This window comes from Quercus robur, chromosome 2, assembly GCF_932294415.1.
Source record: "Quercus robur chromosome 2, dhQueRobu3.1, whole genome shotgun sequence".
Taxonomy (NCBI): Eukaryota; Viridiplantae; Streptophyta; class Magnoliopsida; order Fagales; family Fagaceae; genus Quercus; species Quercus robur.
In genome coordinates this window covers 55,020,471-55,046,940 of record NC_065535.1, presented here as the reverse complement: position 1 = coordinate 55,046,940, position 26,470 = coordinate 55,020,471, and the positions used below count along the sequence as shown (strand labels likewise).

At 41.0% G+C, this 26,470-nt stretch overlaps 2 protein-coding genes and 1 long non-coding RNA gene across 3 annotated transcripts; 1 reads left to right on the top strand and 2 right to left on the bottom strand.

The window, feature by feature from the left end:
* Positions 1-867: 867 nt before the first annotated feature.
* On the bottom strand, positions 868-1,954 carry LOC126706816 (uncharacterized). Its single transcript, XR_007648717.1, has 2 exons — positions 1,837-1,954; positions 868-1,210 (listed from the first exon to the last, which is right to left on the bottom strand). It is a non-coding gene; the product is annotated as an uncharacterized LOC126706816 (long non-coding RNA).
* An 8,254-nt stretch (positions 1,955-10,208) lies between these two features.
* Positions 10,209-12,640, bottom strand: LOC126700687 (uncharacterized). Its single transcript, XM_050398895.1, has 4 exons — positions 12,608-12,640; positions 11,738-12,521; positions 11,004-11,401; positions 10,209-10,934 (listed from the first exon to the last, which is right to left on the bottom strand). Exons 1-4 carry the CDS (start codon positions 12,638-12,640, stop codon positions 10,275-10,277), a joined length of 1,875 nt encoding a protein of 624 aa, XP_050254852.1. The 3' UTR covers positions 10,209-10,274.
* Positions 12,641-20,363: 7,723 nt separating this feature from the next.
* On the top strand, positions 20,364-22,643 carry LOC126714054 (DELLA protein GAI-like). Its single transcript, XM_050414043.1, has one exon. It carries the CDS (start codon positions 20,606-20,608, stop codon positions 22,364-22,366), a length of 1,761 nt encoding a protein of 586 aa, XP_050270000.1. The 5' UTR covers positions 20,364-20,605; the 3' UTR covers positions 22,367-22,643.
* Positions 22,644-26,470: the final 3,827 nt, after the last annotated feature.

Genomic DNA, 26,470 nt, shown 5'->3' with positions numbered 1-26,470 from the left:
ACTGATCTGAAAAGGGGCTAACCTATATAGTACTCGGTTTACACTACCCATATGGAAAGGAAAATCTATGATTAACTTTGGCTAGTTAATGCATGGTGCAAATTTTACGTGAACAATATGTGGGGACTGGCCTACGACTCTAGGACTGGCATATTATATAAAGGCTATGATATGTGTCATTGTTCGATGCACCCAATAATTGACCATAAGCGTTATTATAGGGACTAATTAAAATAAAAATGTCTAAGGTACTCACTTTGTCACAATTTATATACGTGTTAACTTGTGATTGTAATATATATACCACAAAGCATGAAGGAGTCTTTATTGGTAACTATGAATTTATTCTTGACTTTTAGAATAATTTTTTTTTCTTTTTTTATATATAAGGGGGGAGAAGATTCAAACCACAAATATAAGGCACGACAAAAAAATATCATTATGATTAATCCATCACTTTGAACCTCATTTAGGAGAATTTACAAGACATATTTCATTTGCAAGTGGGAACCTTAGCTTGAAAATTGAATAAAGTGATGGCTATATTCCATTGCATAATAGGTGAGACCAACTGAAGCTTTTCCAACATAAAAAAAAAAAAAAAAAAAGTTTGTAGCATTAGGATCTAAATTTTGTAAGTGAGGTCCAGCACAATGACTCTAATGGTTTCGTTTAGAGTTGAGAATCAATAAATAAAAAAGAAAGAAAGATTTTGATGAATCATGTATAAGGATTTTTTTTTTTTTTTTTTTCATTTATTCACTTTTTTGAAAAAATAAAAAAATAAAATTTGAACTTAAAAAAGAAAAATCAATCAGTCGAATTCAACGAAAAGTAAATCGGCATGGTTTGGAAGAACACCCTCCATTTACATACAACAAATACTAACATGTCTTGCATATTTAGGTAGGTTATAAATTACAGAATTGTCTCATCTACGATAACGAAATAAATAAATAAATAAAACTAAAGGCATCTATATGTAGTAGGCTTTGCAGCGGAGAGTAAATTTCCAAAGGAGGCAAGAGACTGATCTTCACTTCTCAAGGCTTTGATGACTACGAAATCTCCGTCAATGATAATGGATGAAAGTCTAAATTCATAGGCAAATGTTATAGATTTGACAGCCGCCATAGCTTCTACATCATTACCCGCCCTTGATGATCACAGACAACCACCCCTAGACGATCGATCTGCTGCACTGATATCCCTGAACACGGCACCATAAAAAATTAACTATTTCTCAGGTCTGAGAAATATCTTACACTATATGGTAATTTGATTGATATATAAAGTGAGATAATTTGGGACGGGTATTGTGTTATATAAAAAGTTTGACAACTATTCCAATAGAAACTAGAAATACAAGGAACACTACAATTTATATTATTGAATCACTCACCTTCTTGTAATTTTAATACCCAAAAGATGAAGTTAGTGGATTCAGCACATTACACTAAATAAAGACCTCAATTTTGTAAAACTAATTTATAATAAATTTTATAGTATTTTTAATATCACTTGAAATTAATACTCCAAACAAAAGAAAACTTTTTGTAACAATTCTCTCCACATAAATAATCTTCATAATAAATCCCTCGTTATGATAAGAGGAAAGCATGACAACTTTGATTTATTTATTTATTTTTGGGAATCAGAAAGCATGACAACTTGAAGAGAACAATTCATCAAAACCAACAGTGATTTACATGCATTCTGCTCTGAAATCTGAACCCAGTTTCAAGTTTCAACTTTATTTTTTTCTTAATATAGCAAATAGCATACGATAGATAAAAAATTGCTAAAATAAAAGGGAGGAGGAGAAACAAAGAGTACTCCAAATCCAATAGTACAACTCGATGGTGAGGTCGGTGAGAGAGAAATATGGACACCATTGGGGACCACCTTAACAAGGGAATCTGGGAAACGTGGCAGAATCACATGGTGATCAGGGACGAAGAAGTGTCAGTGACTCAGTGCAAACTTGCCTGGGTTTCACTATAAATAATCAAAATTTAAAAATAATAAAATAATTATTAAAAAAAAAAAAAAAAAAAAAGAGAGAAAGAAAGAAGAAGAATAAAGAGGGATGCCCCAATTGGTCCCTAACGTCACATCCCGATAGGGACACCCTCTTGCCCAAGAGGCAATGAAATGAAACCAATAAAGAAGTAAGTCTAATTCCACAAAAAAATTTCTCCATTTTGTCATATTTATTCTATGTGGCGCCGCGTGAATATTAAAATTATGTACTCAATATTTTATTTCCAGCACTCATGTGTGTTTTTAAGGGAGTTTCAATGGTACATTTTTGCTTCTAATGATAATTTTTTACCATCAGATTAAGTTATCAATCAGCTTTTATTGTAAACGAAAATTAAACCTCAAATTTTTTATACAATCATCAAAAACCTTATCAGTTAAATTAATTGAAACCCACAATACTCATGAGTTGTTACCTAACAAAATTGAGATAAAATTGTGAAAAAGTTTGAGACTAAACTTATAATTTTGTCAATAAATTATAACAAAGTGTGTACCTTTTTAACGCCGTTTACTGCGTTGCTGGTGTGCGCACTTTTTTTTTTTTTTTCCAACTCTAATATAAATATTTTAGTGGGTCCCATTGGGTTTGATGGTCCTAAAATCGATGTTGACCACTGAATTGCCTCTCCAGTCTCCTCTTGATCTCTCCCCTTCTGTGGGCTCCACAACAAAAAAATATGTGTTTGATTTGATTTAACAATGTCAATTTACACATTTGTACGTGTACTACACTCCCGACAAGATGACACCACGTGGTCTTGTTGGGACACTAAGCTCTCTCTCATAAGTGATTGTTCCTTACTTGCCTTGATTGTGCGTTGAAATTAAAAGTTGACCCCTGGATCTCCCCCTCATGTGGGTCGTGTACGAAAGGTGAGCTCTCTCACTCGACCTAAAGCGGGCGTGAATGAAACACTATTCCCCTTACAATTAAATTCTGTATTTCGGATTTATTTCAACTTCCCCAATTATGGGACCATTTTCATCGTGTAAATATTATTATAATCTTTTGTTTATTAATTTCATACTTATTATAATCGAAAAAATAAGTTCTGGGATTTATATTCAATGGAAGTATTGTATTTTGACTCACTTCATATTCAATCTTCTTAATGAAAGTTGCAGATTCTTTCTTAAAAAAGGAAAAAAAGAAAAATCACCAACTGAAAAAATGTTTTCCTGAATTTCCACCATCATTACCATGGCTAGTTATGCTCTCATCAATTAGGATGGGGGACTTTTACCTGCATCAATCATCTAAAAACGATAACTGTAATACCATAAAGGACGTGTTGCATGAATTTTGCCAAAAATCTAGGCAGAGGGTGAGTGAAGTCAAATCTCGTGTTTTTTTCTCTCCAAATGTGGGACCGGATCAAAGAGAGCTTCTCTCTGGTAGTCTTGGGTTTAATTCGACTCCTAATCTTGGTAAGTACTTGGGGTTTCCGTTAAAGCACACAAGAGACTGCAAGCACGACTTTGATTTTGTGCTAGATAGAGTTAAGAAGAAGCCGACAGGGTGGAAAGCTAACTTACTCTCTGATAAGGATAAAAAGAGTCTAGCCTCAGACTGACGGTTCTGCGCGACCTTCCATACATAAGCAGACGGAGCCCTAGCAGACGGTCTCCAAGTGTGACGGTCTTAATTGCTGACGCCCTAAAAGCTAAGAGAAATGAATTAATGCTGACGGACCAGGTAATATGACTTGTTCCCCACGCTACGAGTAAGGGATTGGCTTGTTTTCCACGTTATAGAATATTCAAGAAACCCCTATAAGGAAAGGATCCCGAAAAATACGCCCAAAAGGACTCCTATAAGGAAAAGACTTCTACTCCAAGGAAAAGGGGATGACCCTTGCTACTATAAAAACCTTAACACCCTCGTGATCCAAGGTACGCGTAATTTTACCCTCTCTAGCACTCTAGAGTAGTGAGAATAGTTCTAACTTGACCTTCGGAGGGTATTCGGCCGGTACCACATCGGTGCTCTCTGCTAGGTTATTCCTTTTCGTTGTGCAGGTGCCATTTGCGATCGAGTGAGGAGCGTGCGACTCATTGGTGGTATTGTTTTCAGTATCATCAGTTGGCACCGTCTGTGGGAAACGCTTTAGCACGTTCTCGCTTTCAAGACAAGAGAGTTACATGGTACTCACTCGCTCAATGGCGACCAACAACGACATTCAAGAAGAAGAAACTCCTACAACCGCGCTTGAAAGACAGGTGAGGACGCTCGCCGCCGCCGTGGAGCGCCTCACAAAGCAAAATCACGACCTGGAAGAGCAACTGAGACAGAAGAATGCAGCTCCCAACAACCAAGGAGCAGAGCAGGAAGGAACCAGCGCTGACAGGAGAAACCAGGAAGGACCCCAGGCCAGCAACGCCCCGAGCAAACCTGAACGACAGAACACGAGCAACCCCTCCCTCGCGGAAACCACTTCGCCCCTCGTTCTCGCGGAGATGCAAGCCATGAAGGAACAAATGGAGGTTATGATGAATGCTCTCAAGGGACGAGTATCGAGCGACCTTGACGACCTTGTCAACCGAACGGACTCATCGTTCACCACTACCGTCAACTCCTACCCGTTGCCAAATAAGTTCCGCATGCCGCAGATAGACAGTTATGACGGGGTCAAGGACCCACTGGACCACCTGGAGACCTTCAAAACCCTAATGCACCTTCAAGGAGTAGCGGACGCCATCATGTGCAGGGCCTTCCCTACAACGCTAAAGGGCGCAGCAAGAATTTGGTTCAGTCGACTGGCCCCAAACTCCATCGGCACCTTCAAAGAACTCAGCGCTCAGTTTACCGCACACTTTATTGGAGGCCATCGGTACAAGAAGTCTACGGCTTGCTTGATGAGTATGAAGCAGCGAGAAGACGAAACTCTAAGAGCCTACATCTCCCGCTTTAGTAAAGAGGCGCTCTCGATCGACAAAGCTGACGACAAGATACTTGTCGCGGCATTTACAAATGGTTTGAAGAAGGGCAAGTTTTTGTTTTCCATATACAAAAACGACCCAAAAACCATGTCAGAAGTGCTTTATCGTGCCACAAAGTATATGAACGCTGAAGATGCACTCTTAGCTCGGGAAGAGAGGCCTAGAAAAAGAGAACGGCAGGAAGACGGTCGGCAGGACCGAAGCCGAAAGAAGGGAAGAACCGCGGACCGAAGGGACGAAAGACGCCCTAAGCCCCTGGGGGGAAGGTTCACAAGCTTCACTCCGCTAACAGCCCCGATAGATCAAGTCCTTATGCAGATCAAGGACGAGGAATCGCTGACGTTCCCAGGAAAGCTGAAGAGTGACCCCAACAAACGTTCCCGAGATAAGTACTGCCGATTCCACCGCGACCACGGCCACGACACAGCAGATTGCTATGACCTCAAGCAGCAGATTGAAGCCCTTATTAGACAAGGAAAGCTGCAGAGATTCGTTAGCAAGGAGAGGGCGGATCCCCCCGCACAAGACCAGCACCCCCGACGGGACAATGAGCGACCAAGGCCCCCAATTGGGGATATAAGGATGATCGTAGGAGGGATGACCGCTGCCGGGTCATCTAAGAAGGCCCGTAAGACCTATCTCCGGATGATACAGAATGTTCAACTGACGGGAGCCGTGCCGAAGATAGCAAGAAGAGAAGGTCCCGTAATCGGATTCTCAGAAGAAGACGCACGACGCCTTCACCATCCACATGACGACGCACTCGTCGTCAGCTTGCGTGTAGGAGATTACAATATGCACCGGGTGCTCGTCGACAATGGCAGTTCAGCAGATATCTTATACTACACCGCGTTCCAGCAGATGAGGATCGACAGGGGGCGACTGATCCCAACAAATGCCCCGCTAGTCGGCTTCGGCGGGAGCCGAGTATTCCCACTGGGCGCGGTCACCTTATCCGTAATTGTGGGTGATTACCCCCAACAGATAGCCAGGGACGTGACATTCTTGGTTGTTGATTGCTCATCAGCCTACAACGCTATCCTCGGGCGACCCACGCTCAACTCATGGAAGGCAGTAACCTCCACCTACCACCTAATGATTAAGTTCCCAACTGACTACGGAGTAGGGGAGTTGCGCGGGAGTCAGATGGCCGCGCGCGAATGTTACATAGCCATGGTGGAAATGGAGGATCAGGTTCAGACTTTAAGTATAGAAGAGCACCGGACGGTAACGGAGCCGGTTGAGAAGCTAGAAGAAATACCCCTTGACAGTTCCGATCCTGGCCGAACGACCAAAATTGGAACACTCGCTAACCCCACGACTCGTCAAGAGCTCATAACATTCCTTAGGCAAAATCAAGACGTATTCGCATGGGGTCATGAAGATATGCCAGGAATAGATCCTTCAATCATGGTGCATAAGCTGAATGTGTCGCCCGTCTTTTCACCCGTCAGACAAAAGAAGAGGGTGTTTGCCCCGGAGCGAGACCGAGCCATAGCAGAGGAAGTCAGAAAGCTACGGGAAGCAAGCTTCATCAGGGAAGTGTACTATCCCGACTGGTTAGCAAATGTAGTAATGGTGAAGAAAGCGAGCTGGAAATGGCGGATGTGTGTGAACTTCACCGACCTTAACAGAGCTTGCCCCAAGGATAGCTACCCCCTACCCAGGGTCGATGTCCTAGTAGACTCCACGGCCCGACACCAGTTGCTGAGCTTCATGGACGCTTTCTCGGGATACAACCAAATCCGAATGCACGAAGCCGACCAGGAGAAAACGTCGTTCGTAACCAGCCAAGGCCTATTCTGTTACAAGGTCATGCCCTTCGGCCTAAAGAACGCAGGCGCAACGTACCAAAGGCTCATGAACAAAATGTTCGCACAACAGATTGGGAGGAATGTCCAGGTCTACGTGGACGACATGCTAGTTAAGAGCCGGAGGGAGGAAGATCATCTAGGAGATCTCAAAGAAACATTTGATACACTCCGCTCCTACAATATGAAGCTCAACCCAGGGAAGTGCGCCTTTGGAGTAACGGCAGGAAAATTCTTGGGATTCATGGTGTCTCAAAGAGGAATCGAGGCGAACCCGGATAAGATCCGAGCCATTATGGAAATGACACCGCCAAGAAGTATAAAGGAGGTGCAGAGCCTAAATGGAAAAATAGCGGCACTTAACAGGTTCGTGTCGAGAGCAACGGACAAGTGTTTGCCCTTCTTCCGGACATTGAAAAAATCCTTTGAATGGACCAACGAATGCCAGCAAGCGTTCGAAGAATTGAAGATTTACCTCTCCTCTCCACCGTTGTTGAGCCCGTCGCAGCCGGGAGAAGAGCTTTTTCTCTATCTGGCCGTCTCCCCCGCAGCTGTTAGCGCAGCCCTGATGAGAGAAGAAGAAAGAGTACAAAAACCCGTATACTACGCAAGCCGAGCGCTTCGCGGTGCCGAGGAAAGATACCCGCCGATGGAAAAACTTGCCTTCGCATTGGTTACGGCAGCCCGAAAGCTCAAACCGTACTTCCAAGCTCACACGATAAATGTCCTGACTGACAAGCCTTTACGGTGAGCAATGAGCAGCCCCGAGGCCGCGGGCCGACTGGCATTATGGGCGATCGAGCTGAGCGAATTTGACATTCAGTATCGTCCGCGGACCGCCATCAAGGGACAGGCTGTCGCCGACTTTATAGCTGAGTTCACCCATGACGAGGACCAGGGGGCAGCAGAGTCCCCTCAATGGAGCATACATACGGACGGATCATCCAACAGGCAAGCCGCAGGGGCCGGCATTGTGTTACTATCACCTGAAAGAGACACCATTGAATGTATGGTCCGTCTAAACTTTCCCGCCACCAACAATGAATCAGAATATGAGGCACTGATAGCAGGACTCGACCTCGCCAAAGCAGCAGGAGCCGCAAGAGTAGTCGTCTACTGCGATTCACAGGTCATCACCAACCAGATAAATGGAGACTACGAGTGCAAGAGCGAAAAGATGAAGAAGTACCTTGACGAAGTAAGGACAAGAGTGGGCGACCTAGAAGCCAAAATCATCCAGATTCCCAGAGAGGAAAACAAGCGAGCAGACCGTCTCGCGAAGGCCGCCTCAGCAGAACGAATGGTCGTCCCTGGTAATGTACTCTCCTTTGTACAGCTTTCCCCGCTAATAGATCTCAGCAATATGCAGGAAATATGCTCCGACAGCGGCTGGGCAGCGCCGTTGGTTTCGTACCTAAAAAACGGGGTCTTACCGGACGAGAAGGAAGCTGCAAGGAAACTTAAAGTCCAGGCGGCAAGGTTCGTCCTGATAAAAGACGTCCTATACAAGAGAGGTTTCTCCCGACCGTATCTGAGATGCTTGGGTGCGGAAGAGGCAGACTACGTCATGAGAGAAGTACATGAAGGAATCTGCGGAAACCACTCAGGGTCCAGATCATTGGTACACAAGCTTGTACGAGCAGGGTATTATTGGCCCACTATGCAGAAGGACGCCGAAGCCTATGTCAAGGCCTGCGACAAATGCCAACGGTTCAGCAATATTATTAGACAACCAACCGAAGAGCTGACCCCAATGACAGCCCCATGGCCGTTCGCACAATGGGGATTAGACATTATGGGACCGTTCCCTACAGCTATGCGGCAGCTGAAATTCCTGGTAGTAGGCATCGACTATTTCACGAAATGGGTGGAAGCTGAAGCTTTAGCCACGATTACGGAGAAAAACGTTCGGAGCTTCGTCTGGAGATGCATCGTATGCAGGTTTGGCATTCCTAGAGTCTTTGTCTCGGATAACGGGAGACAGTTCGACAACGACCATTTCCGGGATTTTTGCTCACAGTTGGGAATAAAGAACCACTACTCCTCCCCCGCCCACCCTCAAGCTAATGGACAAGTCGAAGTCACAAACCGATCCTTGCTCAAGATCATCAAGACTCGGCTCGAGGGGGCAAAGGGTATATGGCCCGAAGAATTGCCAAGTGTACTATGGGCATACAGGACGACGGCAAGAACACCAACAGGAGAAACACCGTTCCGCCTGACGTACGGAAGCGAAGCAGTCATCCCGGCAGAAGTCGGACTCGCAAGCTATAGGGTACACAACCATGATGAGGACAAAAACGATGAAGCTATGCGACTACAGCTCGACCTAGTGGATGAGATCAGGGCAGCAGCAGAACAAAGGCTCGCTAGGTACCAGGATCGCATGGCCAAATACTACAACTCTTGGGTCCGACACAGAGACTTCCAAGTCGGAGACCTTGTTCTTAGGAAGGTCATGGGCGCCGCTAGGGACCCTACCCAAGGGAAACTCGGCCCCAATTGGGAAGGTCCTTACCGAATCTCGTCGTGGCAGAGAAAAGGTACTTACCACCTTGAAACATTGGAGGGACAGAAGCTACCACATCCATGGAACACCGAGCACCTACGGAAGTACTACCAATAGAAGCAGCAGCATGAAGACCAACTTCCTTTATTTTTCAGCAAATTATAGTTTAACTCCTCAGATTTATCGTTTACTTTAGTTTTTTCGCAACAATACTTTTTTTAGCCCAAGGGGCAGGGTTTGGTTTTAATTACTTTTATTTAAATGCATGGCAATAAGAGGAGTTTTATTCAGAAATCACTGAAGTATATTTTTCCTCCGACGGTCCACTAAGTTTACGACCCAAGAACGACTAAGTCCATAACTCACGGACTAAGGAAAAACCTGACGGACTAATGAAAGATGTTAAGGCATCAAGGCTAAAAAAGCCAAAGAAAACAATGGTCCGAGAAGGCTAAAGCTAAAAGCTGACGGTCCAATAGATAGAGTTATCATATGGATCGAGCCTTCAAAACCGACGGACCAACGGAGATGTCAAAAGGCATCGAGGCTAATGGCCATAAAGATAACGGTCCGAAAAGGCTAAAGTTAAAAGCTGACGGTCCAACAGATAGAGTTATCATATGGATCGAGCCTTCAAAACCGACGGACCAACAGAGATGTCAAAAGGCATCGAGGCTAATGGCCATCAAAATAACGGACCGAAAAAGCTAAAGCTAAAAGCTAACGGTCCAATAAATAGAGTTCTCATATGGATCGGGCCCTCAAAACTGACGGTCCAATGGATGAAAAATTTAGATGGTAGACGGTCAACTTATTGACGGTCTTACCAAAAAATGAGACTACTTACAAATAAGTTTCTCCAACCAACAAGCCTGTAAAGATGACGAGCTAATCAAAAAGGCTAAATACAAAAATAATAGGCGATCTCATTAAAATTAGTCAAACAATAAAAAGTCAAGTGTATATGTTCAAAGTAACGGACAACAGGGGATAGATTGAATTACAAACAAAAAGCCCAACAAACATACGGGCACTTGAAGACATTGTTCAAAAATTACAACTAATAAAGGATTAGCGGCAGGAGCGTCCTTGGAGACCCCGTCAGCTTTATCCTTCACAATCTGATCTGAAGGCCCAGCAGGGGTAGCGACAGCAGGCTGGGCCAAAACAACCCCAGCATCATTAAGCAAGGAATCCAAACTGAGGGGTTCGTCATCTCTGTCAGCGGCAGGAGTCATTGGAACGGAAGTGTCCATGGTGATTCCAGACAGATCCAGCTCCGGATAAGCTAACGACACTTGCTTCAGACAATCATCAAAACCTGCGCCATAGTAATCAGCACAAGAGTCGATGAAGGACTGAGTTGTCTTAAACTTTTCAACTGCGTCAGTCCCAGCCGTCACCACCTGCGCACGCAAAGACGAAACCTCCTCCTCAAGTTTCTTCTGCTCACCCTCTGCTTCTCCTAGCTTCTCCTTCACGTCCTTCAGATCTGTGTTTAAGAGACGGACGGCCTCCTTGTATTGCGCCTGCTGATCCATCAGGGTGGAATTGTGCCTCCTCACCCGAGAGACGACGCCTTCTTTGGCCATGCAACGGTCTTGAAGTGCTTTAACACGAACCAAGGCCTGAAGGAAACACAACCGTCAGCTATTAAGCAAGGAAAAATATCAGATTAATCAAAGTAGGAAACATACCCGTGCAATATCAAAGAAGGCTGACGCCCCCAAGTCATCCGTCCCAAGCTGAGCACAAGGATCCAGATCCGTCTGTTTGATAAGAGACTCCAGACTCTCGACAGCGTGATCCTTGTGAGTCAGCAAGCAACGGGGCCCCTCAATGACGGGACCAGAGGAAGTCATCACTCCTTTCCCAGCACCGTGACTAAGCTTGGGAGGTGACTTCTGGGAGGGCACGTCCGTAGGAGTGACGGCCACCTTCTTAGAAGGAGGATCATCCTTTCCGTCAGATTTCCTCTTGATTGAGCCCTTCAAGGAGGAATGAGGAGTTGACGCTCCATCCTTCCCCTTAGCTTTGTCTTCTTCCTTCTTACGGGCGGCAGCGGCCCTCACCCTTTGCTTCGCAGCCTCCATCTCTGCACAAAGAAAGCTAACGGATAAGTAATCTGACGGGTGAATAGTAGCAGACGGATTAAATAACACATTTACTTACGTTTTCTTGAAAATTCTTCCAACTTCCGTGCTTCGACCGTCGGCTCAGGACCACCACAATACAAATGTAGAGTGTCTAGGGTTATCAAGTCCCTACACCTACGTTGCTCAAGTGAGATGGTGAGTATCCGACGGATGAAATCCCTCTGTTCGTCAGACACCTCCGGACGAGTGATGGTTGAAACAAAAGGAAACAGACGGTGTTAAAAAGAGACGGTGAAAATGAAAAGCGACGGTAAAAAGAAAGAGACGGGGGCAACCTGACTCCCTAATATAAGCCCAAGTGTTATCAAAATAACCCCCGGGCAACTTATCCCATTCATCCGGGCGACACACCCAGTCCGTCCCTTTAACAAAGAAAAATCTATTTTTCCAATTCCTATTTGAATCCGGCATATCAAACACCAATCTTAAGTTCTTTTCACGAGGTGCAAAGTGATATGTCCCCTTGGCGGATACTTTATGCTGGGGTCTGTAGCAGTAAAAGAACTCGTCTAGCGAAAGTTGACGGTTCCCCCCACTCAAGCGACCCCAAAGAACCTCAGCTCCAATAAAGATCCTCCAGGCATTCGGAGAGATCTGGCTGACGGACAATCCTAAGAAATCCGCCAGCTGACGGTGTAAAGCCGTCAGTGGGAGCCTAAGGCCAGCTGCGAACATGGCGTCATACATCCCCACATCAGCCGTCCTCCCTGTATAACACTTCTCATTCTTTTTAGGGAGACGGAGGGGAATGTGATCTGGGATCTGAAAACGAATACGCAACTCAGAAAAAACTCTGTTGCTCATCTTTGGGAGAAATTTATTGACGGCCCACTCCTCTGGAAGGATGAAGGGACGGTTACCTCCAGAACTCCCTGAAGTTCCCTCACTGGACTCTTCGTCATCCTCATCCTCATTATCGTCACTACTAACCTCGCTACCGTCATCCCTATCTTCGTCACTATCGATCTCTACGACACCTTCCTCCCAGTTCCCGTTGTCAACAACTTCCTTGTCGATCCTCTCGACCTCAACCTCACTTAACACCTCTTCCCTGACTCCCTCAACACGGTCCTCTACGTCAATACTAAGGGATTGGGCGGACGTTTCTCTTCCTGACGACTCCAAAAAGCCGTCGGACTCTTGACCTGAGCCAAAGACTTCGTCGTAGCCCGCTCCATCGCGGACTGACGACTGATCACTCGACGCGTCACTTGACATCTGACTACCTACAAGTGACGGATACACCCTAAGTTCCTAGACTGACGTTCTCAATAAAAGAAAAAATTCTTGGGCAAAAATAAAAATAAAAAGGAAGCAGAAAGGAAAAGGAACTTACAGGTGAAATAGATCTTGAATAAATGAAACAAAGTGTGACGGTATTGGTGAGAGCTAACGGAGCGAATCATGAGTAAAAGCGACGGGTTCTCTCTCAAAAAGATCTGCGAAGTTAAAATGACAAAATGAAGCAAGGCGTGATATTTATATAAGGGAAAAAACGCACGGAATGCGAGGAGACGTCCGTGCCCAGAAACGAGGCCAACGACCGCTCGCCACGTGACCTTGCATTAAATAGCTCGCGGCTCGAGGAGGCATTCATAATCCGTTTTCTCTTTCAAAAATAACTCAACATGCTGACGGTTGTAAACGTCGAACATGTAGAGTAGGGGGCAACTGATAAGGATAAAAAGAGTCTAGCCTCAGACTGACGGTTCTGCGCGACCTTCCATACATAAGCAGACGGAGCCCTAGCAGACGGTCTCCAAGTGTGACGGTCTTAATTGCTGACGCCCTAAAAGCTGAGAGAAATGAATTAATGCTGACGGACCAGGTAATATGACTTGTTCCCCACGCTACGAGTAAGGGATTGGCTTGTTTTCCACGTTATAGAATATTCAAGAAACCCCTATAAGGAAAGGATCCCGAAAAATACGCCCAAAAGGACTCCTATAAGGAAAAGACTTCTACTCCAAGGAAAAGGGGATGACCCTTGCTACTATAAAAACCTTAACACCCTCGTGATCCAAGGTACGCGTAATTTTACCCTCTCTAGCACTCTAGAGCAGTGAGAATAGTTCTAACTTGACCTTCGGAGGGTATTCGGCCGGTACCACACCGGTGCTCTCTGCTAGGTTATTCCTTTTCGTTGTGCAGGTGCCATTTGCGATCGAGTGAGGAGCGTGCGACTCATTGGTGGTATTGTTTTCAGTATCATCACTCTCTATGGCTGGCCCGGTAGTTCTCATCCAGGCTTCCTCCTCAACTATCCCAAATTATGTGATGCAATATGCTTATCTTCCTAATAAAATTCTTAATGGTATTGATAGGGTCAATAGAAACTTTCTCTGGGGGTCAACAGAACATGCTAAAAAAATGCATTGGGTTAATTGGGGCGAAGTGACTAAACCAAAAGAGGCAGATGGGTTGGGTTTACAATCTGCTAAAGGTAGGAACACGACGCTCTTGGCCAAGCTCAATTGGAGGTTTCATAAAGAGGGGAATGCTCCTTGGGCTACGGTTTTGAGGTTCAAGTATTGCAATAGACAACGAATCAGTGCAAGGAATGAAGCGAGACTTCCAAGCTCTTCGGTCTGGAAAGGTTTAAAGAAAGGTGAAGAAGTTTTCAAAAAAGGGATTAAATGGATCCCAGGCCATGAAAGCAACCTTAATTTCTGGTCTGATACATGGTCAAATCTTGGTCCCATCCAGTCTCTTATCTATGGCCCGATCCCGCAAGTTTTGGAGAATTTACAAATCAAAGATGTGCTTTCTCCTACTGGCTGGGATTGGACTACCATCCCTTTTGAGCTACCCTCTGAAGTTAAAGCTGACATTCAAGCTGTCCATGTTCCTCGTGTGGCAAGATGCAGTGATAAACTAGCCTGGAAGTCTTCTTTAAAAGGAATTTTGATATGAGAAGTGCCTATCTCCTTGCCATAAACTCTTTCGGTATCGGGTCCTTCTCTGGTTCTTGGATTTGGAAGCTTCCTTCCCTGCCTAGAATTCAAATGTTTATTTGGAAGTGTATGCAGCAGAGTATTGGTATTAAGGAATGCCTAGCTAATAGAGGGATTCTGCTTGATACTATCTGTCCATTGTGCCATTTAGAAGTCGAATCTATGTTGCATGCCCTCAAAGATTGTAGATTGGTTAAACCCATTTGGCAACAATTGGGTTTATACTGTGTGCAATCATCTTTCTTCTCTCAAGATATCAGGGAATGGCTAATCTCTAATGGTGGCCTTAAGTCCTCTCAAAATGCAGTGGGTATTCCTTGGAATGTCATATTCTCTTTTGCTCTTTGGTTGATTTGGAAGCAGCGGAACCAGGTTGTTTTCAATAGAAAGAGTGTTAATCTAAACCTTGGTAAGAGTATTTCATCTTTGGCTTTGAAGTTGTGCCTCTTAACCAAGACGGAACAACCTAATGGTGCTCAGACAAGTGAAGTGGGAAGACTGGAGCTGGGGTGGTTGAAGTTGAACATTGATGGGTCTTGGAGTTCAGCGTTAGGCAAGGTAACTAGGGGAGGCTTGATCAGAGACGATATGGGCAACTGGGTGGTTGGGTTTACAAGGAAGCTGGGCAACGTGAATAGTTTCACTGCGGAAATTTGGGCTCTGCGGGATGGTCTGATGCTTAGCCATCAAATGAAACTCCCTGCTATTATTATTGAACTAGACGCTAAGGCTCTTGTGGATGCTCTTAAAAATCCCCGTTACAGTAACTCAGACAAGTGAAGTGAAGTGGGAAGACTGGAGCTGGGGTGGTTGAAGTTGAACATTGATGGGTCTTGGAGTTCAGCGTTAGGCAAGGTAACTAGGGGAGGCTTGATCAGAGACGATATGGGCAACTGGGTGGTTGGGTTTACAAGGAAGCTGGGCAACGTGAATAGTTTCACTGCGGAAATTTGGGCTCTGCGGGATGGTCTGATGCTTAGCCATCAAATGAAACTCCCTGCTATTATTATTGAACTAGACGCTAAGGCTCTTGTGGATGCTCTTAAAAATCCCCGTTACAGTAACTCAGTAATCTCTCCTTTATTTGATGATTGTAAGTATCTGATTTCCCAAATTCCCCAAGTTCGTATCAATCATGTATTTCGAGAGGCTAATAAATGTGCGGATCGATTAGCGAATTCTAGCCACTCTCAAGTTTCAGAGTTTATTATTCATTCTGTTCCTCCCGTGGAATTGGTCTCCCTTGCTGAGGCTGATATTCATGGTGTCTCTTATAACAGGCTTTGTCCTGGGTTGGTTCCTGTTTGCTAGTTGAATGTTAATTCCAGTTTACCAAAAAAAAAAAAAAAAAAATCATCTAAAAACAAAACAAAACAAAATATTAAAGTTTGGAGACAATAATATGTACATATACAAGCTATATGTATAATCTATACATATTTGCATACAAGCTTGTCTCAGCCGTATAACATAAAATATATACAGCCTTCTAACATATATATATATATATATAAGCTATATATGTATATCAATATATGTATTTTCTATATTTAGGAATAAATAAAATGCCAGCAAAGTGTTATATATATACAAATTATAGAACACTCACGGTAACAAATTTATTGTAAATATGATGTTTACAGATAATGAAAACCCCTAAAGAAAATAATGTTCTCATCCTACCTAACATGCAATCCACAAAAACAACCCTTTAACAATTGATCCAACACAACATTTTAAGTTTCCAATGAATCGAAACATACCTCTCTTAAAAATAAAATAAAAAACTCCGAGTTCTTCCTTCTAAGTTTAGAGATTGGGGAGAGTATGGACCCTAAAGGAGTAGAGAGATCACATTCTAAAGATATATATATATATATATATATATATACAAAACCAATCAAACAGAGAGAGAGAGAGAGAGAGAGAGAGAGAGAGAGAGAGTTGAAATCAACGAGGTTAAGAGATAGATTATATGACTAAGAGAGTGTCGTGATGGTGGTGATGGGTTGACAATGACTTGTGAGTTGTGATGGTAGCAGAGAGGGTATGGCAATGAGAGAGAACGAGAGGGTGATTGTGGTTTGTGAGCTAGAGAGCCTCAAAAATATTAAGGGCGGCTATGTGAAAGAGAGAATGAGAGAATTATGGTTAGTCATAACATTTAGGGGTTTACATAAATACTAATCAGTCGATTCGGTCTAATTTTTATGCAAAACTATAACCGAGACAGGAACTTGGTCTATACATGGTGTGGTGTGGCCGATTATGGGTAGATTTTTTGCACCATACCTATAGCCATAGGGTGCGGGTTTCCCTTATGCTTGAACACACCTGACATGTGAAGGGATAGGAATTGGTCTACACTAAGTTCAATTCTCCCTAGTGGTGCAGTGTGGTTAACTTGGTGCAAAAATAAAAAGAAACAAAGAAATTAAATAAATAAAAACCCAAATGACATCAGAATTATCAAACAACCCACACAAAAATATCAAACAACCTAGATATTCAAAAAACAAACAAACATCTTCAAAATATTTCTCTAATACCCGCATAAAATTTTCAAACAAATTCACCATTTTTCTAGAAAGAATAGCAAGGAGAAACAAAGTAGCCTAGGTATTGAGCATTATAAAAATTCACATACTTGCTAAAGAGTAGCAAGGAAAAGCTTAGTAGCTATTAAGCATCAAAACATAATCTAGAAATTTCTAGATAATAGTTGTGACAAAGAGGAGAGAAGAGAGGGGGACATTTGGAGAAAGGTAGCATCAAGTGGTAGACAATGGTGGTGGTAAGTGGCAGAGAGAGAGAGAGAGAGAGAGAGAGAGAGAGAGAGAGAGAGAGAGAGAGAGAGAGAGAGAGAGAGAGAGAGAGAGAGAAGTATCTAGAAGACTAAAGAGATTTCTCATTAATTTAACATAGGCTCCAACTAAAACTACGCCGTTCCACATTTCAAAAAGAAAAAATTCTGATACTAAAATGACGCCGTTTTGAACCTGAGGTCCAAAACAACATCGTTTGTATCATAATTTTAAATAAATAAATGGAACAACGTCGTTTTAAGCTAACTTAACTTAAACCCTTTTTCTTCTTCTTCCTTCTTTACCTCTCTCACTTTCACACTGCACTAGTAGTTTGGTACTCTCTCTCTCTCTCTCTCTTTAAAAATTTCTTGTATTTTAAAATTGAAACAAGATTATATATACACACACGCGCACATGCGCGCGCACACACACACGACGGTTAGTTCGGTTACTCGTTAGAATGCAAAACCCATAATTGCTCTCTGTATCGGCTGTTGACAGTATTCATAAATTGCATTCGACCACTATACCATACACCTTTGGTAGAGCTTTGTTGGGTGTGATTCGGGTCAATGAAATCAGTTTTGTCAGCTGCAGGCGAAATTTGAACAGACCTTTGAAACCGAATCTCTCAGGAAACTAGACCATATTGGTTTTTTTTAAACAACCTTACTCATGGTTAACTCCTTTAGCTTGTGTGTCCCTAAATATATTGAGAATTTAATTATTAGCGGAAATACTATTTTCATCCTTACATTTTGGCCTCATTCTCATTTTGGTCCCTACTTTTTCATTGTTTTTAGTCCTTAAAATGAAAAAAAAAAATGTATTCTATTTTAGTCCCTAGCATCATCTCACTAATGAAAATTGTTTACGTGGCAGACAGAGTACATTGTTGGCATACTAAATGCTGACATGGCCATTAAAAAAAAAAATTATTTGACATTTTTAAAATGCCATGCCAGATCCACGTTAGCATATAAATTAAAAATATTAATTTATCAATTTTAACTAAATAAAAAAATTAAAACATATTTAAAAACCAAAAATCACATGAATTGAGATCTAAGACTATCTTAAACAAGAACAACAAGAGCAAGACCTAAAAAATTCAAAACCCAAACTTGAGATTGGGTGGACTTTAGAATCGTTTGAAGAACACAAAAGTAAGAAAAGAAAAAAAAAGTACCTAAATTCTAAAACACACGTAGATTCAAACACGCACAATAGACAACTTGCAATCTTGCAATGGCAGTTGGCAATAGTATTAAGCTATATAACACTAACTGATCAGCCTTCCAGTTTCAAGTATTGGAACCTAGAGTGTAACAATTTAACTATCAGAATGAGTGTTTCTAGAATCAAACTAGCTAGAGTATTTAATGAACAGTGGAAACCAAGTAAAAAAATCACACAAATTGGTTATGTAGAATCATTTAAACACACACGCAAAGCCAAAACCCATAAATCACAAAGATTAGTTACAACAAAAGATTTAAAAAAAAATCTGAATGTGAGATGAGGGGAAAAACCAATATTGAGTAGAAAAATAAAAACCAGATCGGCATTTTGAATAACAAACTTTGCAACTGAAACCACATTGTTCTTCCTAATCTCCATCTCTCTAGCTAAACTCTGACGTCCAAAATTTTCAAACCTTAAATAATACAAACCCAAAAAATGAACACAATTAACACAAATCCAGAAAATTCCCACAAAATATGGGCCACAACAACAAGATCGTTGGAACAAAAAACCACCACTCCCAATACATCAAAACCCACATACAACAGCCCACAGCCGCCGCCAGCCATATCGTTGTCAGCAACCGATCTCAACATCTCTCTCTAACCTAGATCAAACCGATCTCAGCCTTTCTCTATCTCTAACCCATATCAAACCCATGAAATCAAGATCCAAAACCTTTGAGAGAAAAAGTTTCAGTAGAGAGAGAGAGATACATAAATTGGAAAATGAAAGTGTGGCCGTGTGGGAGTTTTATTTTGGATTTAAGTTTGTATCGTTACTTTTCACTCATTGAGATTAAAGAAGCTACCAACAATTTTGACAACGTTTATTTTTTATTTTTTAAAGATAATATGTTTTTGGGTTTGTGTTCTTCATGCTCTTGTTCAACCTAGATCTCAATTCATATTATTTTTTGTTTTTAATTTTTTTTATTTAGTTAAAATAGATGAATTAATGTTTGTAATTTATATGTTGACATGGATTTGATGTGGCATTTTAAAAATGTCAAATAAATTTTTTATTATTATTTTAATAGCCCCGTTAGCTTTTAGTGTGCCAACAATGCACTCCGTTTGTCATGTAGACAATTTCTATTAGTGAGATGATGTTAGAGACTAAAATAGAATGTATTTTTTTTTTATTTTAAGGACTAAAAATAGTAAAATAAAAAAAATAGGGAGTAAAATGAAAATAAGACCAATTTATTAAAACAATGGATCCATCAAAAGAGTCAATTTATTAAAACAATGGAACCATCCAAGCACAAAAGATAAATCAGGCGGCTCACAACTTGAAGCTACTAGAAGGTAGAACTTGGAGCAAAAAAAATGAAAAAGTAAAATGAAATGACGTTGGATAAATTTTTTTTTTAAATCCATCCTCCAAAAGAGCGTGTAAAGCACGCACCCATGAAAGTCCGTGGGTTATGAATATGATGCAGTCATAAACAAAATCTCTCCGTTCATAGCTGGACCCCACAATTTCATCCTCGGTCACAAAACCAAAAACCCAAGTTGAGCCTTGTACGGCCACCTGATTTCGTAGTGCATAGACGTGGGTATACACGAGACATGTACACTGTTAAAGAGAAGTTTGGTTATTTGTAATTTTTAAAAATACGAGTGAATAAAAAAATGTAAAAAAAAGTATAATATTATTTAAAAATTAAAAATATATATACCAAACCGGCCTTAATCATCATCTTTTGTTTAGAATTGTGGTGCTCCCACGGCTCTCCGATGCTTTTTTTTATCACTACTTAAACCGGGCTAAATTTTAGACATCCCAATCAAAATCCAAATCGTACTGTCCCCCCCAAAAAAAAGAATAATTCCAATTACCTAAAAAAAAAAATTAAAAACTGTCCCCATTATAATTATTATTATTATGGCCTCCATTGTTCCTTATCTCTTTCACTCCTTTCTTTTCCTGTTCCTTCATTCGACCTCTCACCCATCTCAATTCTCATCCCCTCCTTTCTATTAAAAAAAAAAAAAAAAAAAAAAATTTCAACAAATGTTGAAGTAAAACCAAAATCAGGAAAAAAAGAAGAAGAAAGAAACCCATTTTGCCAAAATGAACCAATTCTAGTTGGTTTTTTTTTTTTTTTGGTGAATCGAGGAAGAAAGCAAAAATGAACAAGAGGAATCACGGAGAGACCTCTTCTGGAGGTGGGTTTGGAGTGAAAGGTAGTGGTGAGTGTTCATCATCGAGTTCAAGTGTTAAAGCAAAGATGTGGGATGAAGAGCAAGACGCAAGTGGAGGCATGGATGAACTATTGGCTGTGCTGGGTTACAAGGTGAAGGCTTCTGAGATGGCTAACGTGGCTGAGAAACTCGAGCAGCTCGAGATGGTTATGGGTACAACTCCAAATCTTTCATGTGATTCGACCGTTCATTACAACCCTTCTGATCTTTCCGGATGGGTTCAAAGTATGCTTTCTGAGCTTAATAACCCAAACCCAAATCTCGACCCTTTACAACCAATTGTTGAAAGCCCAGTTCTTGTTCCTCCTCCTACTACTACTACTGCTGCCGATTCCTCGGCAATCAACAACGTTGCTGGTTTTTCCAATTCCCAGGTTGACGATTCCGAGTACGATCTGAGAGCTATTCCTGGTTCCGCTGTGTACCCACAAACGGATATTAGTGAAGGAAGTCGAAAGCGATTCAAATCTTCAACTGGGTCTTGTTCGCTGTTACCTTCTTCTTCATCTTTGTCCTCGTCGAATGTGTGTGAGCAGACCCGGCCAGTGGTTCTTGTGGATTCGCAAGAGACCGGTGTTCGACTCGTGCACACACTCATGGCTTGTGCCGAAGCAGTCCAAAATGAAAACTTGGAGCTCGCGGGTGCTCTCGTCAAGCACATCAGTTTACTCGCGGCGTCTCAAGCTGGTGCTATGAGAAAAGTCGCTACTTATTTTGCGGAAGCTCTTGCTTTTCGAATTTGCAGACTTTACCCACAAGATTGCCACGATGCTTCCATGCTCGATGTGTTGCAGATGCACTTTTACGAGACCTGTCCTTACCTCAAATTCGCTCATTTCACAGCTAACCAAGCGATACTCGAGGCATTCACTACTGCTAGCAGCGTACACGTTATCGATTTTGGGTTGAAGCAAGGGATGCAATGGCCAGCACTGATACAAGCGCTTGCATTAAGGCCTGGTGGGCCACCGGTTTTTCGATTAACAGGAATTGGCCCACCTCAATTGGATAACACCGATGCTTTACAGCAAGTGGGTTTGAAGTTGAAGCAATTGGCCGAAACTATTGGCGTCCAATTCCATTTCCGAGGATTAGTCGCCAATAGTTTGGCGGATATCGAGCTATCCATGCTTGATATCCGCCCAGCCGAGGCTGTTGCTGTGAACTCAGTTTTCGAGCTTCACAACATGTTGGCTCGACCCGGCTCGATCGAGAAGGTGTTGTCTACGATTAAGGCCATAAAGCCCAAGATTGTCACTTTGGTTGAGCAAGAAGCTAATCACAATGGAACCCTTTTCGTGGACCGGTTTAACGAAGCTTTGCATTACTACTCGAGTTTGTTTGATTCTTTGGAAGGGTCATCCGGGTTGGTGCCACAGAGTCAAGACCTGGTTATGTCGGAGATGTATCTTGGGAAACAGATATGTAACGTGGTGGCTTGTGAAGGTGTTGACCGAGTTGAGCGACACGAGACATTGGCTCAGTGGAGGAGTCGGTTGGGATCGGCCGGGTTCGAACCGGTTCACCTCGGTTCCAACGCGTTCAAGCAAGCTAGTATGTTGTTGGCGTTATTTGCAGGAGGAGATGGGTATAGGGTGGAGGAGAACAATGGGTGTCTCATGCTTGGGTGGCATACTAGGCCTCTCATTGCAACCTCTGCTTGGCAACTCGCTTCCACCGATTTATAATGAGTCAACTCGGTTCAGTGAGTGTTTTTTTAGTGAGCAATAGATCAGAAAATTGTCGAAATGCTGTAGCCGAGTTTAGACGAGTGAATCGAGTGAGCGAGTGAGTTAAAACCAATCCAAGTGTGTAGTTCAAATTTTACCTCTCCTAGTTTTCTTTTTTTTTCTTTTTTTTTTTTTTTTTTTTTTGTTTAAAATATTTTTTCTTTGGGGGGGTTGGATCAATGAGAATATGTATCTATAATTAACTTTAATAAATGGTGAGCATCATTCTCAACTAGAGGGGCTTCCCCTTTGTGTTTCTATGTTTGTTTTGTTATTCTTATTCCTATTGCCTGCAAAGTTTGGATTTGGTGTATTCTTTACCCAAAAAAGATATGGTGAAAATTGAATTAAATTCTTTCAATCTGTTAAGCAGAATCATAATTCAGGGTTAAGTTTGGCATCTCCCCTAGGTGAATGTGATTCTGTGAATGGTTTTTGACATATAGTTGCGGGTGTTAATGGATTGAGTTGGATTAAGTTTAATGTCAATGGGTTCACATATTATCTTTCCATGAACTTGAAAATTCAAATCCAACAAAAACGCTACAATAGAAATCGAAAACAAATCTTGGAAACATTTAATCTCAAAAGAAAAATCAAAGAAAAAAACACAAACACTAAACACACCAAAACAACATATTAGACATAATCTAATATTTGCTTGAAGAATTCCAAGCCTGTTAGGTACAAGTGCAGCAACCTCCCCTCAAAATGGGTGAATATAGATGGTGTTGTTTTCACTGAACATCGCTGCTCAGGGATTGAAGTGATTATTCGCAGTGAGAAAGGCAATGTGGTGGCAGCAATGAGTAAAAAACTTGATGTACTGGAGATTGAAGCTAAAGGCAGTGGAAATAGTAGTCCTTTTAGCTTGTGATGTTTGCATTTAGGATGTGATCTTCGAAACTGACTCACTACCAAGTTACAAGGAAAGATAATTGCTTCATCTTCCATTTCGAGCAGCTGCAAACTTTTCGTTGTACTGAGATCACCCACCCCAGACAAGAGGGTAGCAAACTAGGCCGTCACCGGGCTAAACATGCCAAATTTAAGTTTTGTGAAAATACGTGTGAATAAAAAAGTAGGTAAAAATATTTGTTGTGATATTTAAACAATAGTTTTCATTGTTTAAACACCATACTAGACGAGAACTCCACCTATTATAGAAGCTGAAATAACATATGATGTAATTTTTGTTTTGCTAGAGCAAATGAAATTTGTCTCAGTGGCTTCCCATAAAATAAAAAATATAAAAAACTCCTCACTTGAATAACTAATGTTTTTAATCCTTAATCCTATTACTTGATTGCCCGTTTGCTGAATCTACCTTTAAGCTTTCGGTTTGGATTGGAGTGGATGATGGGTTGGTTTGATGGGGCTTTTCTCACCCCTACTACATATAGCTATCTTTTGCATATAGCTATCTTTTGCTTATCAAAGGGGAAAAAATATACATTTAGTTCATTAAAGAGGGAAAAATGGCATACATCCAATTGCATACACATACATTGCATGCAGTCTTATTAGTTGCTGGTATGTAATTACATTTGATGCTGGTCAGTGGTCACTAACTGGTTTAATATAAAATAAAATATTAAAAAAAAAAACTCTTTTTTTATTTTTATTTTTTATGTACATGAAAATTTGATAAGAACATTATTTATATATGGTACACATATATAAATAATAAGTATTGGTAAATAAAAATTAAAATTAGAGAATTTGTAGAAAGTAACTTATTTAATTGACGAAGATTGATTCTCAAAAAATAAAATAAAATTTGAGGAAGATTAAATCTAGTTTAATAAAAATTTGCTTATTATTGGGTTGCTTTATCGGAGAAAAATGGTGAGTTATACTAAAATAGTATAAAACTATTCTAAGTTCTAACAATCTTTCTAAAAAGGATGTTCAAATTTTACAATTACACAATTTATAGGTGCACTACATTAGTTTTGTTTTCTATCTCTTATTTTGTTTTGTTTTTGACACACATTATTGGAATGAACATCTTCTGTACCATAAAGTGTGTATCACTCCCTATACCATTAATAAAAAATTGACACTAGGCTGCTTTGTTTTTTGTTTTTTTCCTTCTCAAGTAACTGGAGAGGCAAACGTTATTAACGTTAATGCCTCACGGTTACAGTTCTGAAAATGAGGCACCCCCATATCCCTCTCTACCAACTCTGAAGTCTGAACTCTCCCTCTCTCTTTCTCTCAATCGCTGCTCCACCACGAAGGAAGCCCTTTCTGATTTAATCAATTTCTTCTCTTTTGTAGATTTTGGGGTGTGGCCGTGTGGGTGTTGACGATTTTTTCTACGATGCTTGAATCTTTTTGGAGTAGATTGTGTCTTTTTCTTTTTTATTATTGAAAGAGAGAGAACTCACTGTGAGTGTTTTACAGCAATAGTTAGCTTGCCTGCCTTGTTATGCTTCTTTCAAAATCAACATGAACTATAAATCAAAAGAAAAAACAGCGGCGGCAGAGCAATTTGATGAGGACCAAACATGAGGAACACTTAACAAAGAGGGGAAAAAGAATATAATTAAAAAAAAAAAAAAAATCTACTGAAGTTTCTCACATGAGGTAGTAAGTGCATTAAGTGAGCCACGTGACCCACAACTATCATATTACCTGACGTTAAAATACATTAACGTTACTGAGAAAAATAAAGCAAAAGCGATTCCCCAAGTATCGGCGAGCGGAATGGGAGCGGGCCTAAACCGTAAAAACGGGATAACGTTTGTGGGTTGCGTCTCCTGTTAGTTGAGAAGGAAAACAAAACAAAACAAAACAGCCAAATGTCAATTTTTTATTAGTGGTACACACTTTATGATACAGAAGATGTTCATTCACATTATTGCACTAGCTATTTCTTTTATTTTCTATTTAATTTCTCTTATTTTGCTTAGAATAATGACTTGCACATATCTAACTTAGCAATTAAATCCTTTTATAGGGGTTTCCTTCTTTCCTTGTTACTCATTTTTCCTTTTTGTATTTTACATTTTGCATCTCTATAATTGATAAAGGCTGAGATGGATGATGGCTCCCCGATGCGTGTTGTTGGTTGTTCATCCATCTAACCTTAAATGGGCTTTGCCTTTCTTGTCCTCTTTACTTTGTGACTTCTGGACAGCCACACTTCAGCCGTAAGCTCAAAAGAAAAATAAGGTCACTTTTCCCCTAACTGCAATTTTCTTTTTGAGTTAAACCTTAACTGAAATTTATCGCAAGTACAATTGCAGTTTCCCACCACGAACATTGTGCTTCTCCTCTCTCTCTCAATTATAATTTTCAACGTAAAGTCTAATCGCTAAATACAAAAATGGGCAAAACTAAAATAATAATAATAATAATAATAATAATAAAAAAAGATAAAGAAAGCAAGTTTCAAAGTTGAGACTTGTGACTAATTAGTTCATGACTAATATAAATTTTGATACCGCTTGTGAAAAATAAGAGGGAAAAAAAACTCCCTTTGAAAAACTCCCTTTGAAAAATTGATATAACATATACGGATGCTAAGAACACCACTAAACCTAAATGTTACGTCAATGGGTTTGGGTCCAACAATGTGATATCAACCCAGACTAATGTGGGACTCATAAATACAACAATGGGTTTCACTCACATTTTAGACTAATGTGGGACACATGACATTTACTTGAATTTTAAATGTCATATCTTATATCTAAATAAAAATAAGAGGGAATTTGGAGGATTCAATGGGAGGGACCTTATCCCAAAAATTATGATGCATTTACACCTAACAACCCCTCTCAAGAATTAAGTTATTCCAAAAAGACTAAAAAAAAAAAAAATGAAAGTGACTAACCCACACCCATGACTCCTTAAAAAAAGAAAAAGAAAAAAAAAGTTAATAAGGACATAAATTTAAGTGATATTGTTGTATTGAAGACGTGTGATATTGTCATATTAAAGATGTCAACCATATCAAGAATTGTTGTTAGGACACGGGGTGTTCACGAGTTACGTTTGTGCCTAATTTGAACTGATTGGGTGGAGAAACTTGCCTTTGACCAGCAAAGTGCT